General features: G+C 37.8%; 2 protein-coding genes across 3 annotated transcripts; one reads left to right on the top strand and one right to left on the bottom strand.

The window, feature by feature from the left end:
- Positions 1 to 1,788: 1,788 nt before the first annotated feature.
- Positions 1,789 to 3,895, top strand: zgc:162608 (apolipoprotein A1/A4/E family protein). The gene is made up of 3 exons (XM_053687397.1): positions 1,789 to 2,517; positions 2,622 to 2,727; positions 2,815 to 3,895. The coding sequence occupies exons 1-3, from the start codon at positions 2,472 to 2,474 to the stop codon at positions 3,599 to 3,601; spliced, it is 939 nt and encodes a 312-aa protein (XP_053543372.1). The 5' UTR covers positions 1,789 to 2,471; the 3' UTR covers positions 3,602 to 3,895.
- A 313-nt stretch (positions 3,896 to 4,208) lies between these two features.
- On the bottom strand, positions 4,209 to 9,363 carry LOC108277699 (zona pellucida-like domain-containing protein 1). Of its 2 annotated transcripts, none has more exons than XM_047161363.2 (10): positions 9,266 to 9,363; positions 8,958 to 9,184; positions 8,575 to 8,765; positions 8,276 to 8,348; positions 8,098 to 8,195; positions 7,928 to 8,011; positions 7,622 to 7,793; positions 7,424 to 7,529; positions 7,054 to 7,080; positions 4,209 to 5,546 (listed from the first exon to the last, which is right to left on the bottom strand). In XM_047161363.2, the coding sequence occupies exons 1-10, from the start codon at positions 9,357 to 9,359 to the stop codon at positions 5,416 to 5,418; spliced, it is 1,203 nt and encodes a 400-aa protein (XP_047017319.1). In that variant the 5' UTR covers positions 9,360 to 9,363; the 3' UTR covers positions 4,209 to 5,415. The 2 variants fall into 2 exon arrangements, with proteins under 2 accessions (XP_047017319.1, XP_047017320.1); XM_047161364.2 differs by having other exon boundaries at positions 4,209 to 5,543.
- Between the last annotated feature and the right edge of the window lie 10,509 nt (positions 9,364 to 19,872).

The raw sequence follows: 19,872 nt of genomic DNA, 5'->3' as shown, positions 1-19,872 counted from the left end.
ATAACCACACAGCAGCATTGAGCTGAAAACATTGATAATATTCATATTTATAAGTACGGGAGATGCTGTGTGTATTGACAGGAATGTTGGGTGTGTGAGAGTTGGTCAAAGAAATCCAAGGTCCATGGATTCATGCTGTTGAAACCAAATTCTGATGATAGCATCTGTGTTCCTGAGCAAAAATCGACCAGGTTACAAGTTTCCAGTCTACAACTATTCAATTTTGGAGAGCCTGTACCCACTGCAGCCTTAGCTTTCTGTTCTTGGCTGACAGAAGTGAAACCTGATGTGGTCTTCTGCCGTTGAAAGCTATCTTCTTCAAGGTTCAATGTGTTGTGCATTCTGAGATGCTTTTCTGCTCACCACAATTGTACAGAGTGGTTATCTGAGTTACTGTAGCCTTTCTGTCAGCTCGAACCAGTCAGGCCATTCTCGTTACACCTCTCTCATCAACTAGGCGTTTTGGTCTGCATAATGCTGACTGGATGTTTTTTTCTTTATTGTGCTATTCTGGGTCAATTCTAGAGGCTGTTGTATGTGAAAATCCACGCAGTTATAGATATACTCAGACCAGACCAGCACCAACAATCATGCCACAGTCAAAATCATTTGAGATCGCTTTTTCCCCCCATTCTGCTGGTTGATGTGAACATTACCCAGAGCTTCTGGCCCGTATCTGCATGAGTTTAAGCAGTGCACTGCTGCCACATAATTGGCTAATTAGATAATTGCATGAATGTGTAGATACAGGTGTTCCTAGTAAAGTGCTCTGTGAGTGTATCTTGGTAAATGATTCAGTGTACATAGAACAGACTGATTACTTTTAATAGACTTATCATACAACACAACACCAATAACCAATAATAGGAAATGTTATTAATAATCAATTATATTGTTTCTTTGTCGAATTTAGCATACTGCATATCCAAACTCTCCATGACACACTTTCAGGTTTCAGGTTAATGGGTCCCTACATGTTTGTCTAGAGTTAATGCTATTTGCCATAATCATTTACAGAGTAATACATGCATTCATCAATTGAATATTTACAGTGCTTTCAGCAAACTTTTAATCGTTATTTATTGACCACTTGTATCTCATGATGATTTTGATCATGAGACATCATGGTAATCTCACGATGAAGAATTTTGTGTAACATGACCATAAGCACTGTCTTTCTGTGTCAATAAAGAAAATCAATATTGTATAATATTTGAAGTGATGCTGTTTGAGAAAATAAGTACAAGGTTGAATGAGACAGTCATCCGTTTTCATGTCTGAAATTATGAAGAGTTTTATGTTAACTTCATTTCTAATGTTCGGTATGTTTTTCAAGAAAGTCTAACACTATTTGTGTACTAGTTGATGAGCAGTGTGTACTCTTTGTTGTGAGTGTGCACGCGTTGATTCAAGAACAAGGGCAAACAGGGACAGAAGTAAAAACATTGACTATGTTCAAATTGTTTGCCCACAGTGACCAATTGCACCAAAGACCAATTCCACCCACAAATCCCTGGAATCCACCTCACTCACCATGTGCCTTAGTAAATAAAGTCAAAATAGCCTTGGGTTTTTTAATAAGTGCTAAGGTTATGTAGGTGTAACCTACTAGGGACTGCAGGTGTACGTACGTAAAGATGAGGTTTTGTTTGTGTGGATGTCAGAACTTCAGAAAGCTCCACCTTTGGCTTTGATTATCACTCATTACATCCCAGGAGACAAACATCCCAAAAAGAATACAAACAAACAGCACCTTTGTTCTCTGCACATCAGAAATCCAGTCAACATAGATCACGGAAAGCAATTTCTGGAAGTTTCTGGGACTTTTGTGCCTTGACAGCCACATAAGACATATCCATGTTAAAATTAATAGTGCCAATTTTTTATCCTGCAGTAAATATAATGACCTCATCTACACCATTTGTTTTTTGAACCAGTCAGACACTCGGATTTATGGACAATCTTTTAATCAATATTTAGTTTGATGTGAAGTAACACATTTATCAGTGTACATCCGTGTGTAAACCACATCTGGTAGTAAAATCATCAGAAGTAACTTTGACCTCACCTGACTCTGCGTCATTCCCGACCTTGGTATGACGACATTAAGATTACTTTGAACAACAATTGTCCGGAATGTTTGAGCTACGAGACAGCCAATCAAAGGGATCACTGCCACTTCTCGCAGCAGTCTGCTATCATATTGACGCTCCACGTGGTACAGCATCTGTTGACACAGGCAGAGTGCAGGAAGGTCTCTGATAAGAGATTGCTTTAAAAGACGGGATTGAGAGGTGTACCTTACAGACCCTTACGACAAGGTAAGAACTGGACACATGAAAGTCACAATATCCTGACTTGAGCTGTGACGTTTACAAGGTTCTGATCATCAATAATTCCCTCTGTTTCTCCTATATTTCAGATTGGATACAAAAGCTTTCTTTAAAGAAATTAAAAAAAAAAAAAAAAACATGTTTCGATATGTGATCTTTGCTGTGACACTGTGGATCACAACAGGTTTGTATCGTTTGTAAACTATAAGAAACTGTTTTATTCATGAAATAGTCTGCTTTAAAGATTAAAGATGAAGCTCACACTCTTGTGCTTCATCTACCATGTAGCGTTTCCTGTCAGTCAAGATCCTGCAAGTCGAGAAGGATTTTGGAGTATCCAGGATGAAAGTGCAAACTTGGCCATTGATAAAAAAGATGGCACCAAGCAGTCTGAGTGAGTTTTTGTTAGTACTTCATATTTAATATTAACGGTAAACAGAAGGCTGGGTCTAAAAACATCTAATCATTTCATATGTTGCAGTGGAATGTGGAAGAGCCACGTGGTGAGCAGTGACCTTTACTCCCCAGACTCCCTGAACTCCATGGCAGCTGATCTCAGGCACAAACTGAGCCAAGAGTCAGACCGTCTACGAGCTCGCTTGAGACAAGAGCTTCTGGATCTCCGTCAGAGGCTATCTCCTTACCCCAGCCACCCCCAGGTCACCCCAACTAATGTCCACGAGCTCCTGTCTCCCTTTACCAAGAGCCTTCAGTTGGCTCTCGAATCCAACACCCAACAACTCTGCGGTCATCTCATGATGACCGTCCAAGGGGTTCAATCCAATGGACCTTCGCTCTACCAAGACGCAACAGAGAAGATAAGTCAAGCTATGGATGAGAGTCATAAGAGAAGAACTGCTGCCTTTGAGGACTTTAAAACAAAGGCATTTGAGGCAGTTGAGGAGGACAAAGACAGCAGTAGGAAGGATCTATGGGAGGAGGTGACGGCCAGGCTGGGCCAAGAGATCTGCTCATTCAGTTTGGAGGCACAGGGCAAGATTGCAGCACTGAAAGTCTCATTAACAACACTCCTCACATCATCAGAACCCTTAGGAGCTGAAATGGTTTCCAAAGTGGACCAGTTCTGTGACGGTTCCTCAAGGCAGAATCATAAATTTATTGCTGATTTAGTGCAGCAAATATCCAGGCTTGAGGAAAAGCAGAGTAAAGGCGAGTCATCAAGTCATGTAAACATAGACTCCATACAAGAGGATTTCTCCACCAGACTAAATGCCTTACTCCAGGACATTGTACACAGTATAAACTAGACAGACACCTCTCCCTCTCCATTCATGTTACAACAGCCTCTTTATTGTAAATAGAAGTGAGACTGCACTGTGTGAATTATTGTCTTTTTGTAGAAGACTGTCTCTTAAAATGTCTAGTAAAGACAACTTTTTATACAGAAAAGAAAAATGTAGTGACTGTGTAGGTTATTTTATTTACAGTCCAGTGCAAGAAAACACGAATGGTCCATGTTTTTTTTAGATGCAGGTTTATTAAGTTCTGTGTAATCAATATCTAAAGTGTTCTATTTTTTAAATAAATGTACATAAATTGAACTGTGTGTGTGTGTGTGTGTGTGTGTGTGTGTGTGTGTCTATATATATATATATATATATATATATATATATATATATATATATATATATATATATATATATATATATATATATATATATATATATATATAATCAGTTGTTCATTGTCTTCTTAAATGAAACCAACGAAATTTGAGTACTATGTAATCAATTAATTGTAGGATCAAAATAGTATACAAATCAACACTCTCACTAAATGATTGTTTACCACAATTATTTCTATCACAGTGGAGATAAGATTATCTAGGAATGCAAAATGTGACACATCACCAAATGTAAGTGCAATAATAAGCCATTTTATTATTATAAACCATCATCTACTGTAAATACTTGGGGTTATCTAAAACACAAGATGTTCTATTTACTGGAGATGCACTGATGTATCGGCCAATAATCGGTATCAGCCGATAAAGGCAATTTTTCACTCTATAGTTTAAAAACATCCGATGTTCAGGGCCGATTATATCCTGTCAATCAAAAGAGGGCGGGAAAACACATAGATTTCGTGCTGTGTGTAAAGATGATGTGTGGAATGATGACAAAACTGCAGTTTGTAATCTCTGTAATCTCTGCACTGATCAAATTTTACACTGGAGTTTTGGCTTGGAGTCTAAATTTTTTTTTTGCGGCACTGCTCGTGCTGAATTAAAGGGCCAGTACACCGTTGAAAGATTTAATTGAAGGTGAGTTGACAAGAAAGTATATATTGCACAGAAAAATATATTTGTAGAGTAGTATATTTCATATCCAGATAATGTTAATATGTAAATATAAAAAAAAAAATTATATTATATATTTGTTGTTCAATGATGAATTAGAAATGCTTTTGTTTGTGGTGAGTGAATGTGAGACTAACAGGAGTTTTTTTTTTTTAATTCAGTCAATGTTAATAAGAATTAATAACATTCAATAAGTTAAGAAATCTTACTATAATCTTCAGAATTTAGTTCACGTGTTAATGTTAATTTGAGTACTGTGTTTTCTGTTTATGAGACCAGTTACTGTGAAACAACTTGTTCAAATGGAGAGAATAAAGTTTTTATTTGTATTTCCTTTAGAACTGTGGAATTCATTATTATTGTGGAATTATTACTGTGGAATTATTATTTAAAAGAAGGCATAAAAGGCAGAACTATCGGTATCGGTATCGGCCATTATAACTCTGAATAATCGGTCATCGGTATCAGCTGAGAAATTTAGTATCGGTGCATCTGTACTGTGTATACATTGGGTTGATTTGAAAATACCTTTTTATAATCTAAAGAACAAAATAAAAATATTGTTAATGATCTTGCAGTTCTGTCATGCATTTACAAATATATTTGATTTAATCATGTGAACTCAAGAACCTTCTATGCTTCATTAAGGTGCTATGTTATACTGAGCTGTCTTATCAGGTGGATCAAATTTTGCTGCTCAAGCTCAGAGCAGATGCTCGGCTGCTGGCTCCTTTTTTTGAAAACACAAGGTAGGTCATTATCCTACCAAACCTTCTTCAGTACAAACCATCCAGCCAGAATGAGAAGCAGTGCACCAGCAGAGGCAAATATCGCCCCTACCACCACCCCAGCCATGTTATCCTGGATTTTATTGGACAGTCCGGTGCCTCCTGCTGAATGAAAAAGTCAAGTCAAGTCAAATGTATTTATATAGCACATTTAAAAACAACTTTCATTAACCAAGGAGCTGTACAGGGAGACCCTAAAGGGTAAGATACATTAAAGCTAAAGCTAATAAATAAAACAAAATCACATTAAAGTAATAATAATTGAAACTGGAAAGATTAAGAAGAGGGGGGTATCAAAAAATTTAAGCAGAAAAGGGAGGAACAAACAGACCCAAAAGCAAGAGTGAAACTGTATTTCACTCTTGTAGTTTTTAACCTAGATTTAAAAATGTCCAGAGTGAGGGTCACAATGTTACAGTGAGGGAAAATAAATACTTTTTACATAGTATATATATTTACTTCAAATTTATATAACATCTTTATTTTTTTTTAATGAAATTGATATTGGGTAAAAAGTATTCAGACACTACACAGTGTATATTCTGTGTACACACACACACACACACACACACACACACACACATACATATATATATATATATATATATATATATATATATATATATATATATATATATATATATATATATGTTACATAAAAATAAATTAAGTTCTTAAATAAATTAAGTTGCACCTGGTGCAACTTGCATCCCCATACAGGTGTCCCTGAGAAAGATTTCACAATGCGCTCTCAGACTAATGATAAGGATGGTAATAGAGATGCTGGTAGTCACTTGAAAAGATTTGCAGGATGACCTGAAAGCAGCAGGAGCATCAGTTACACCAAGAAAAATTAACTGCACCACAAACATCTCTGTTCCTACACCCCATGCAAAACTCCTCTGCTAAAAAACAAGCACAGAGATGTGTTGCTAAAATGTCCACACACATTTAGACAATATACTATGTCTAAATATATATACTATATATTGAACAATATACTCTGGTCAGATCAAACAAAAAAACAACTCTCTGGCCATAACTTAGCTCATTATTTTTGGGGAAAGAAGGTTTGCGTGTATGATCCCAAGAAGCACGGTCATGGGAGCATCATAATATGGTGTTGCTTCTCTGCAATTGGTACAAGGACAAGAAACATGAATGGATCGATATTCTGGGACAAACTGAATTAGAGGAGAATCTCATCTCTCATCTCATCTGCCAAGAAACTGAATCTGGGAAGAAGATGGACGTTTCACCAAGCCAAAAACTCCAAATATACAGCTAGAATATTGTCTGTATTAATTCTGTTAATTCGTGGTGTCTCTATCAATTAATTTGTTTTTCCTATCAATTTTTTTCCCTATTTACCTTTTTGTTCATATTTAGAAGTACGAAGTCAAAAGATGTGAATTATGTGTGTAAATTGGAAATGGATATATGCAATGGAAGCGTATTAAATGTTTTTTAAAAAGTGTCTGATTACTTATTTCCCCTCACTGTAAGTGGCAATGAGTTCTATAGCAGTGGAACCCTACATAATAATAGAATTTTAGGTCAGTATATGACATTGCCAGCACATTCTCAACATAAAACTTAGAAAACTTCTTACCATAAGCAGAAGCGGTTGGGTCAGCAGCTGAAAAATCAAAGTGTTACAAGAATTATTTCAATGATAAATGAGTCTTTATTGGTCACAGCACAGTGAAATTCTTTTCTTCACATATCCCAGTATGCCAGGAAGTTGGGGTCAGAGCGCAGAGTCAGGCATGATACAGTGCCCCTGGAGCAGAGATGGTTAAGGGCCTAGCTCAAGGGCCCAAGAGTGGCAGCTTGGCAGCGCCAGGGCTTGAACCCCTGATCTGTAAACCAGAGCCTTAACCACCAAGCCACCACTGCCCTGAATGGCCTTTCAAAGCAATTTTGCATAAACTCAATAAATGCTTTGCGCATATTTAGCATTGTGGAACTTGTACACTTACTTTGGGCGGCTGTATAAAGTGGCCCCATTGACATAGTGGCTGTGGTCGGTTGTCCAGTCTGCACCTCCACAGCTCTCTTTCTTCTACCAAGGTTGCTTGTGCAACTCTACACAAGCAGTACACAATCCATCATAAATTACACATGACATCTATTTTGCGGTAATTCAGAAAATGAACAAAGTTAAACCCTTTACATACGTTGATAATGTTCAGGCATTTGTCTGGCTCACAGAGTCTCAGTATGCAGTGAATGAAGACAGAGGACTTGTCTAGGTTACGATGCTCCACAAAACGAAACGCCTCAAAGGAGAACCTGCTGTTTTTGGAGACCCCATTGCTCAGGACCACAGTCCGAGTGTCAGAGTTACATCTGTGGAAGAAAAGGCCTGACTCTTTATGCATAAATCAGAGCGAATTAAGCAGGATGTAATAAACAGTAAAAGAGACAGGAAGTAGTGGAACATTATTCAATCGCGAGTTGTGTACACAAGCTGTATTTCTCACACAGTAAAAAAGTCCACTTGTTCACTGTTGTTGGAGCTGTAAGGTGATGGAGTTGCATAGCAGTGGTCCAGGAGGAGATTAAAACTATGACAAATAAAACACAAATAAAATGTGAATCATTTCCTTCAGGTTTTTTTTTACAGTTGCCACTAGTAAATAGGTGCTCTTACTTCCCAGAAAGATTAGCTACTTTGACCTCTACGTAGACCTTGGTTCGCAGTTGTAGTCCCCTAGGTGGAACCACCAATGGATAGAAAAAGGTAGAATCCTAAGAATAGATTGGATTATAATGTCAAAATTAAAGACAGAGTTTAAACACATTAAAATGAAGCTGGTAAATTGACTCACATTGTACACGTTCATGCTGAGAGTATCAATAAAGCTTCCATTGTTATCACTGGTGGCCACTGACACTGATGATCTGGAAATTAAAATGAATGCCTCATTTTAGTCACTGCTGTTTTGAACAAATACCAAGTCAGTTGAATAGGATTAGATCAGGGCAACTCAAATGGTTGCATGCATTTTTGTAAGTATGCTCTCCACAGGGGTCAGGTTCACTGCGATTTTGGTTTTTGGCTTTTAACATGAACTACTGTATGATAAGTGAAGCGATTGAAATGGACAGAAATGGGTTTGAAACTTACGCCACTATCTTGGTGTCATTGATGAGGTACTCCAGAGGGTAACGGCAGGAGAAGCGATAGAAGAGATCTGTGGAATAGCTGACAACACCTGCTGAGGAGGTTGGGGTGTCGATGTAGCTGGTGATAATGACCGACTGGATGGTGGAGAACTGGCTGAATGGTCCAGAGGCACTGGGAACCTCGTTTACAATCTGAGCACCAAAGAACACAGTGGACATCAACATTTTCTCGCAGTCCATATTATTATTTCATGTTCATTTGTGATTTTTCCACATGATTATTTCCACGTGATTTTTCCACACCACCACTTTAACCATTATAAATTCACAAGTTATTCATGTTTCCATAAGAACTCAATGAGTAAAATATAAATCTGTACTCACCTGAAGTGACTGTCGGCACAAGTTGCCGTGACTGTCATTGACAGCTAGTTGATACCGGATGACTGGAGGGTTCACACTGGTGTCTATAGTGCCATTGCATTGGCTATTATTGTGCATGCCATTGAGGGCCAGGATGGTGGGGTCGAAGCCAGCCCACTGTACTGTGCACAGGTTAACCTCCAGTTTGATGACGTTGACTCCACAGTCCACCTGCAGGTCATCATTATCTGAGTATACAGGCAGAAGATTAGTATCTGGTAATAAGAGAGACATGGCAAAACGTCAACACTCATAGGTTTGAGACTCACTTGGCACCCTCTCGTAAAGCGAGGAGCAGTTATAGAGGGAGAGTGCCGGTTGCAGAGCCAGGGTCACTAATGTGAGACACAGTAAATACAGCATCCTCACTGCTGGAGAAAATCCAAAAGAAATTATTACTTAAAATTGTTAAGCATTATATTGTCAAGTATTAGCAAATCCAGCTTCTAATACTAGATAAATTAGTAGCATAGAAATGAAGTTCTACTGAGTTTTACTTGCATGGAAATATAAAAGAATTCAAGGCTACGTTGCAAATCCTGTCTTTAAATGAATCATTATTAATTATTATTAAGGATATTTGACTGACCACCTAGATTGATTAGAATACATTACCTTCCTGTAAGTTCAGTTTAGCTTTTATGTTTTAGCCTAAAAGTCAGTATACCCTACCTTGTTTAGTCCTGAGACAGCTATGCACAAAGCTGCACCTTTTATATAGTATCAGAAGTCCAAATACGTGTGAACAGGTGGGTATATAGGTCTAGGGGAAGCTCATATTCACATATAACCCCTCCCACCAATGCTGTATTCTGTACAGCTCATGGTTTCTTTAGAACTGAACTCCGAAAAAGGTTAGGTAGTGTTGCTGCTTCATAGCTCCAGGGCCCCTGGTTTGATCCTGAGTTCAGTTTTCCATCCTGTGTCCACCTGGGTTTCTTCCAGGTTCTCTGTTTCCCTCCCACCTCCCAAAAACATGATGGTAGGTGGATTGGCTAGGTGTGAATGTGTGTGCATGGTACCCTGTGACATCCAGAGTGTATTCAGGTCTCACATCCAGTACTCCCAGGACAGGGTCCAGCTCTATCGCAACCCTGACCAGAATAACGCGGCTACTGGCAATGAATGAGTGAAGTCCAAGGACCTGAGTGGCTGATAATCAAACAACTCTAGTATTGTGTTGTACTAGGTTTTGACATACAGCAGGCTGTATCAGTAATGTCTTAAAAATATAATTGTCATTACTTTGGTCTGCAATGGGTTGGCACCCCATCCAGGGTGTCCCCTGCGTTGTGCCCCAAGTACCCTGGGATAGGCTCCAGGCTCACAGCGACCCTGTATAGGATAAGATGAACAATCTTATGCATAATCCATGTTATAAGGTATTAGATATTTTGGGTGACTGGCTGGCTAATAACAAATTTTCACTGTTTTGCCCTGAAAAAACCCCATAGCCTCACAATTGTTTTATAGTTTGGATAATATTGTCCATGCTCACTGCTATCCTTTGAATTCTGAGATATTTGAGGCACTTGATCTGAGCAGTTTGGATGCTTTGTACATTTCAGAATTCATCCTGTCATCCTGTCAGCCCCATATCACCATGTTTCACAGGTTAGACAGTATGTTTTAGATCACAAGCTGTTTCTTTCATTCATCTTCAGTAAGCGCTTTATCATGGTCACAGTTGTGGTGAATCCAAAGCCTAACCCAGTTTATCGCAGAGCACTTCGCAAACACACACATTCACACACATACAAACCCATAGACAGTTTAGAACAGCATTATTTATTTATTTATTTATTTATTTATTTATTTATTTTATACAATGGAAGAAAAAACCTACAGGAAACCCATGCTGGGGTTCATGCTGTGAGGAAGAACTGCTAGCCACTGTACCACCATGGTTTATTTAGTATGCATATAAATACCCTCAAACTAAAGCTGATATTCTGTTGTTTTCAGTCAAACCCAATTGTTCAGCATGCAGAATAGATCATTTACAAACTTAAGCAAAAGCTCTTAAAAGCACTCATAATTTGCTTCAGGGATTCTGAGGAGTACATGAACTACCCTTAAGCACAAAACATGGAATGGCTATACTGTACAGTATGTTGTAGTATTTATGCTTTTGACTCCTCACTCACTTCATTCTAAAATTTGATTCCCCATTAAACAAAATAAAAAATGTGAACATTTCTAGGAGCCAATAAATCATATAATAGACAATTCAAGGCCAGCTACATGATACGCTCAATGAGGTTATGTACAGGTATGAATACAGGAAATATGATATCATATACACAATATAGCACAGTGCCATAAAGAATCAACTTTAGTCGGGTTTAATGTCCGACTATTATGTTCCATGATCTGCGTGACTTGAGAAACCCCTACAGGCTAAAAGTCTGACTGACCAAGTACAAGGTGTTGCCTGATACACAACATACAAAGAAGTAAGTAACATGTTTCTGCCACTCCTGACACTCCTCTGGTGTATACTTTTTTATATGACCTTCTCGGTGAAGCCAATACAATATTGAAATCAAATATCTTGAGATCAGATTGCATTAATCCTGTGCGAGTGTAAGGGAACAGTTTTACATTACACAGTCCTTTGGATTAAGAAGAATATTGTGTGCTAGCAGATGACAGGGGTTAGGGATAGGAACTCTGAAGAGATTTTGCATATTATACAATTAAATAATCATTTCACTATTGAAGAATTTATAGCCTGTTTCACGAGATATTAACATGTGTTAATATTTGGCTCTCATCACAGCCTGCATTTTGTTAGCATATTTTCCTAGGATTTGGATGAAGAAATATGCTAAAGCTGTTTGAAAGCAGCTTTCAAACTGAGAACAAAAGTGACTTCTGATTAAGGTCATACATCAACTCCCATGTAATGATCTAAGCTCATTTGTTATTCATGACCTCATTAGTAAGTACTAACTGCATATAAAAACCTGCTGGGTTTTTTTTATTATGACATCTGATGCATTCAGAGTCACTAATTACACAAATTACCGCCCTGTAGATGTAAAGCCACATGCGCATAATTACCAATTTTATTTCTTTTTAACTGCCACACAATTAAAACAGTGACAAATTCTGGTCTGGTTTTAAAGCATCTTTTTATAAATATAATAAAAATTGTTTTTATTTATTCTTTAAATAAATGATCCAGTGTCCTACTCAGTTAAATGAAACCATCTTTAAGCCCGAAACAAACTCTAAACAGAGGCAGGATTAAACGAGGGAAGGAGCAAAGTGTCCAAAATGTCATTCATATGATGCAAAAAGGAGATGCAATATCTGCCATTGTGTGTTCTTCCTGAGTAAGGAGTTGTTTTCATGCACCAACAATTGCGTGATCGCATTTCTTGAAGGACCTGTGGCCATCTTATGATACCAGCTTAACAATGTAAAGAGATACACTGGGAATTGTGAGACTAGATAGACTGACTGGTGAGACTTTACCCTGATGCTACGACGTGAAAGGAGTCGCGACGCCATGAGGCTCTGAAAGAGAATTCTGGTGTGACACATCAGAGGAATTGGTGACCCAAATTACTGTTGGTCAAGTGCTATTTGAAGTGTACACTTTGTTCTAGACTCATGTACCAGTAAAAAAAAAAAAAAAGGTCAAAGGAAGTAGTTGAAAGGGAAAATATCGACATAATTATCAGATTATCAGTTAAAAGAACACAATGAGCAGTAAAATGGAGAACAGGCTATCTGCAAGAAGTGTCTGAATTATGGAGGAGTTTTGCCTCCTCAACAAGAACTGACAGCAAGAAACACTTACTTTTGGGACAAACACAATATTGATCATTAATTAACCGATCCTTTATGTAACATTATAGCCAATTTCTCCAATTTCTTCCTATATACAAAATTTCCATTGTGACTTTTCCCAACAAGTGACTTGAAGGGAAGTGCACTAGGTGCTAGTAACACTATGATAATTAAACTTATTTCTGAGTATACTTAATATTCCAATGTACTCATATTTTTAAATGATTTGTTAGATTTATCTATTTTTATTTTTTTTCTGAGCAGTATTCAATCTCGTATACAAATATGTTAGCACAGAATTTGGAGAAAAGATTTAAACCCCCCTTTACTCTAATTCATGTAAAATTGATTTTACTGATCTGTATTCATCTGCTTAATCCTGGACAAGGTTGTGATGGATCCTGAGCCTATCCTGGGAACACTGTGTATGAGATAGGGATACACCAGCAATCTATTACAGGGCATCTCACGCACACGCATTTTCATACTCATTCACATCTAGGGGAAATTTAGAGTTGACAATCCAGGCAAGTTTATGGGAGGTGGGAGGAAGCCAAAGGAAACCCACAGGGACACAGCGAAAACATATGAAATACTACACAGACAGTAACCTGAGCTCAGGGTCAAATTGGGGACCCTGGAGCTGTAAAGCGGAAAAAGGCACCACCATGGCCAACACTTTTTGTCCTTAAATGTTCTTTATAAATAAAGCTGACCTAACTTGACTCTAAACTAATGAGTAAACTAAAGTCAGAGTAATTGTTGTTGTTGTTGTTGTTGTTTTCAATTCAGTTGGTTACACTGACCTGATGCACAGGGGGAGCTTTAAACTCTATTTGTACTTAATTCACTTTAAAAAATGTAATATATATATATATATATATATATATATATATGTATATATATATATATATATATATATATATATATATATATATACATATATATATATATATATTTGATTTTCCTAATGGTTAACTGTTTGTATTTTATAGTTTGTTAAAGGGTTGATCTGTATAATCTGTTGTCTAACAAAATGCCAGGGCAGAAGCAGGACTATCACTGTAGAAATATGACCATGGGAGTTTGTTAGATTTTCCAAATGGGAAAGTTATAGCGTACAGTATGTAGATTATAGTATGTAGAAGTATATAGAGTACAGTATGTAACCCTGGTTCTGTGACCGAGTGTTGGACCACAAAACTACGCACTGACTGAATATATATCATCTGGCCCTAGCAATGGCACAAAGAAAAAGCAAAAAAATGAAAAGAAAAAAAGCGGTCTTCAGAAATTTTACTATGGGGGTCCTTCCCAGCTTATGCATAAATGCACATATTATGATGGTGCAGAATTAACAAGCATCAGGAATTCACTTCCCTGACAAGATTAGTAAGGGAAAGAGGCCAATTGTGATGTAGTGGGGACCTTTTAAAAACCACCCATGTGAGGTCAACGTCACAGTCACAGAAGCTATTGGTGATTGGTGAGGAAATGAGCAAACAGGAACATTCTAGCTCTGACAGAAACCACCCTGGTGTTCTGGAACAAAAGAAAGTAGAGCAGTTGTAACCTTACATAGCAAAAAGGAGCTTTACAGGAATATATCAATTTCAGATCTAAATTTTTCATTGATAAATGTATCCCTAATGAGCAAGCCAGAGGCAATGGTGGCAAGGAAAAACTCCCTGTGATAATATGAAGACGAAACCTTGAGAGGAACCAGACTTCAAAAGTGATTCCATCCTCATCTGGGTGACACCAGATAGTGTAATTCTAAATAAATCCCTTCTATAACTGTGTGCTACATGATAAAACATAAAGTGCAACCGTGTAATCAGGAAATTCACCACAGTCTAAACATAAAGTCTATTCCGGTGAAGTCATGCTCTGTCCACCGATGGAGACCCGAGCGCAAAGTCTGTTTGTGCAATTGTTTGTGGCAATTGCAGTCCCAAAACCATCACTGCAACCTCAGTCCCAAAACACTATACCAAAACTGCCCGCATCAATTGCAGACCAATGCCATCTTCATGGTTTCCAAGTGTGTCCCCAGGCTGTCCACATGAGGCCATCCTCAGCAACTGTGACTGGCCTCCAAGTGACAAGAACTCCAGAAGCAGGGCGCAAGGACGGTCCATGCTGGCCCGGAGAGCAGAATGGGTCAGGCCCACTAGTACCCCAGGAGCAACATATCCAGTTCAGAGCTTCAGAACTGGTTAGAGATTCTGGATATTTTATGTGCGTGTAAACCTCTGCTCAAAAAGGATCTCAAAAATAATAGGAATTGCTTTCTTATAATGAAATGTAATCTAATAATAAATTGCATTCATATACAGTATATTTTAGTATTTGATTTTGAATATGTTGCTTGAAGTTATCACAATATCACCTTGTATTCAGCTCAAATTAACTTCATATTGAAGCTACTCAACAATGTGACCTGCAGTTCCTAATAACATTTCCCGCTTTCTCTCAAGGTGGGGGAACTTATTGAAGTGTTGCAGCCACCCTAAGTGCGTGAGGAACAAAGTTTGAGAAAATATTGAAAGAAAAATAGAAGTATGTTTCTAATAATCCAAAGCCCCCAAAAAAGCATTTAAAACTTCCATCAAATTGATAATATTAATATTAGCAATAATATTGTAATGAATAGTAATGGTAGTTATAATATGGAATACTAAATAACAATGTATTGTTGTTATAATTATTGTTATTGTTGTTATGATCAATTTGTATGTTGTCATATATTTTATACTGTCCTATATTGTCCTTATCATTAACCCCAGATATCCACAGTATGCCTTGCTTCGACATTTTATACAACAGTCTGGTTGTTTGTTTGTTTGTTTGTTTGTTTGTTTGTTTGTTTTTGTTTCCAGAACTTGCTAGAAGCATGATACATTTAAAATTTTTGTACAAGCGTCAGTGAACCAATGGCAATATGAAAGAAATGCTACCATCTAGTGGACAACTGCTTGGACGTGGGTGGACATTTGTGCATTTGACTGTTTTATATATTCTGGTTCTGGCAAGTAAAGTAATAGAACAAAAAAAATAAAGGTATTTGGTGTTTTATCAGATTCTCGGATTCAGATTCTGTTTCTGGACATTTCTTACCACATATCTTCTACTGATGGTGTGGGATTGATGTGTAGAATGTTCTTGTGTGGGGGAAAAATACTAACGTAAAAACAATACAGCAACTGAAGTGAAATTGATTGTTTGTGCTTGCAGTGAGGTACATCGGATGTCAATTCAACCATCTCTGCTGCTCAGCAGTAGACGGGTCCATCTGTTTCCTGAGAAGTGGTCAGCACACAGTAGGAGCAGGCAGGTCACACCAGGCCACCCTCCAGGACAAGGGGCAGATCACAGGGCAGAGCACGATGCAGGGGATGATCTAAGACCCTGTCCACATGTATATGGATATTTTTAAGCATAGTTTTTTCTCTATTTCAGTCCCCTCAGAAAATATTAGAACGGCAAGGCCAAATCATTTGTTTTTGCTGTAGACTGAAAACATTTGGTTTGAGATCAAAAGACGAATATGAGAATTTTAAAATGTCAGATTTTATTTCCTGGTTGGTGTGTGTGTGTGTGTGTATGGATAGATAGATAGATAGATAGATAGATAGATAGATAGATAGATAGATAGATAGATAGATAGATAGATAGATAGATATAAAAATATAGATGTGTTAAACGACATAGAACAAAATTGTATGTATGTATGTATGGATAGATAGATAGATAGATAGATAGATAGATAGATAGATAGATAGATAGATAGATAGATAGACAGACAGATAGATGGATAGATAGATAGATAGATAGATAGATAGATAGATAGATAGATAGATAGATAGATAGATAGATAGATAGATAGAAAAATATAGATGTGTTAAATGACATAGAACATAACACATTTTGTATCAGACAACCCAATTTGTAATAGAGCAAAAGTACTGGAAAATGTGACTGACAGGTGTTTTTTGTTACCCAGGTGTGTTTCCTGCTAGAATGATTGTTTAAACAATAAATAGCTCTGAACATCTACTCTTGGTTTTAGGCTTCAGTTTCACTAGTGAAGAGTGCATTTGTTGTTAAAAAAGGATAAGCCAACATGAAGCTCAGGGGAAAAGCAAGCCATTTCGAAGCTGAGAAAAGTGGGAAAATCAATCAAGCCATTACACAAACACTGGGCAGAGCCAATATAACAATTTGGAATGTCTTGAAAAAGAAAGGAACCACTGGTGTACTGAGACACAGATATTGAATGGAGCGGCCAAGGAAAACTTGTCTTGTCATTGGAGAAGAGAGAAATATATCTAAGAATATTAGAAAAGCAACAATTTTTCCTCCGTGTTGTCTCTAGTGACTATTATGCCAAAGGACAGATTCAGGATTATCTCATGGAACCGTCATGTGAGTGATCCAGAGAATGGTGAAAAAAATGACAGATAAAGAGGCGCAGAAGTCAATTACTTCCTGTTCCTCTTGAGATCCATGAGACGCCTGTACCCCTTACTGATGTGATGATGGACACTTGAAAGGCTTTATACCATCCTCAGAAAACCATTCCAAACTCACAATGCAAGGCTAAATGAAGACTAAATAAACTAATTGAGGGTTCAAACGTTTCACCTTGGCTAATACCAGCAGTGGCAACACAGCAGGATTTCACTGTCTGCATGGGAAAAAAAACATTCCCCTCAGGCATAGGACTAGCACTCGATTCAGTGATGTCTCTGATCAAGCCAGCATTTCTGGGCTGTGGTTTCTGCTTGCTTGTAGATCATTTCTACACAAGCTCTAAACTGTTCAAATCATCTGAATCAGCTGAATATAACCATGTGTTGAGACACAACAGAAAGGAAATGTCACCAGACTCCATCCATCCGGTGAATGCTCCATCCAGTGAATGCGAGGCACAGGGCACACAGTGGCTTAGTGGTCAGCACGTTCGCCTCAGACCTCCAGGGTTGGGGTTTTATTTTGTGTGTGTGGAGTTTGCATGTTTTCCCCATGTTGCAGGGGTTTCCTCCAGGTACTCCGATTTCCTCCCCAGTCCAAAAACATGCATAGTAGGCTGATTGGAATGTCCAAACTTTCCCTAGTTTGTGTACGTGATTGTGCCCTGAGATGGATTGGCACCCGGTCCAGTGCGTACCCCGCCTTGCTCCTGATGCTCCCAGGGATAGGCTCCAGGTTCCCCGCGACCCTGAAAGATAAGCGATATAGAAATGGATGGATGGATGGATGCTGATCCCATTGTATACCATTTATGGAAAAAGAAGTTTCAAGAATACACATCTTAACCAGAGAATGGAATAGCTTACAGGGTTGAATGGGTTCATGCTGAAAGCATTTTTTAATGATTAGATTCATTAATAATTTTTGTCTAGACTTTGTGGTGTGGTGAATCAAATATGCACAAATTAATATTTTATTTTTAAAAAAACATGAAAAGAACTCTATGAACCTGACTGTACCCCGACCCTTTTTTTAAAATCTAAATTTCGGTGTTAATTATTCTCTTTGTATTTTTGCACACTGATATTTTCCCCAGCTTTAATTGTACAGTCAGTTTATTTTCTTTGTCGGCTTTAGGCTGAGAATGAACAAGACTAAAACAAACATCAGTGGCAGGATACGGGCTTTTTACAAAACTGAGTTTTTCCTTCCTCTCCAGGTTCCTATGCTGATCTGGCTGTGTTGACTCCGTGCACAAGTCACGGGAAGTGTCTGATTCACTTTACCTATTCGATTCTTACTAACGAGTGATTCTAAATTTTTAGAGGTTTCGATTCATTCATGACTCAAAGCAGGAGTCTAAGAAATTCAAGGTTCTTTTATTGACACATTGTTGATGCAGTGTTGGTGCAGTGTTGGTGCAATGTAGGTACAGTGTCGGTGCAGCTCATCAATCAACAATAAAACTAAACAATAAAGTAAAGGACACTACACTATTACTCTCTCTATAAAAGCATTACGTTATTAATCTAACAATACCGTACACGTCCATGTCTTTGACAGTTAGGACTACAAACCAAGCATGACAACAGTAAAAATGCTGCATAAAACTAAACAAAGACAAAATTCTCTTGGCGTTTCTGTACAAAATGTATGTCATCTAAAACCATGGCTAGACCATGTTTGCTGTACTGTATAAAACGTTTGAAGATACAGGCCATTATGAAGTCAAACTAGCTTGTGTTATTTGTTATGTAGTTCTGTAGTGCTGAAGTGCTGGGCTCTCTCTTGGTTTTGCAAAATTCACAAATTATTTCCAACCAGGGGCGTGTCTATGGAAACGGGGGGGGGGGGGACAGGGACTACTGAGTGGGACAAGGGGTGGCAATGGCCCCCATTAAAATTTGTTTGCCAATCCACATGTGCATTCCTATGTGCAGGTGATGTGTTTATTAGGTTGTCACTCATCAATCTGATGTTATGTATCCCCTTACACATTTTATCATTACTGCAGCTGGTATTTAGATGACAGTTACATTGATTTGGTCATGGAGAATCCACATTAAAAACCGCGATTAAGTCGTGAAATCATAACCTGATGGGCTAAAAGCAACCAGGCTGTCACATTGTACACAGTACAATTCACATACACCTGAATTTCACTGAATTTTCTAATCTGAATTTCATTTCTCACCACACAGTGAGCCACTTGGCAAGCCAGTACTATAACATGTTTATGCACAGCCAGTTCTTTGGAAAATCTGTTTACTCAATCTGTATCTATATTTAATCTCTTTACTGCTAAGAGTGTCATTCCCCAGTATAAAAAAGTGACATAATTTGTTTGTGTTGAGCGACTGTTCTGGATGTGATTAATTTACCAGACTGATCATGCCTGTTATAATACAAATGCATGATTGACTATCTAAATTAAAACAGAATAGAATCATGTACAGTCTTTCAGGTAATTGTAAATGTTACACAATGTCATGGCATATTATTAATTTGAGGTTATAGTATTGATTTAGTTAGTTATTTAAATGAGGTTATATTATTTATATAGTTGATGACCCTATGCTTGCTTTGTCAGGCAGCTGTG

Source organism: Ictalurus punctatus, chromosome 17 (genome assembly GCF_001660625.3).
Source record: "Ictalurus punctatus breed USDA103 chromosome 17, Coco_2.0, whole genome shotgun sequence".
NCBI classification, from domain to species: Eukaryota; Metazoa; Chordata; class Actinopteri; order Siluriformes; family Ictaluridae; genus Ictalurus; species Ictalurus punctatus.
Note: the sequence above shows the minus strand (reverse complement) of the source record. Positions and strands in the feature narration are given on the sequence as shown.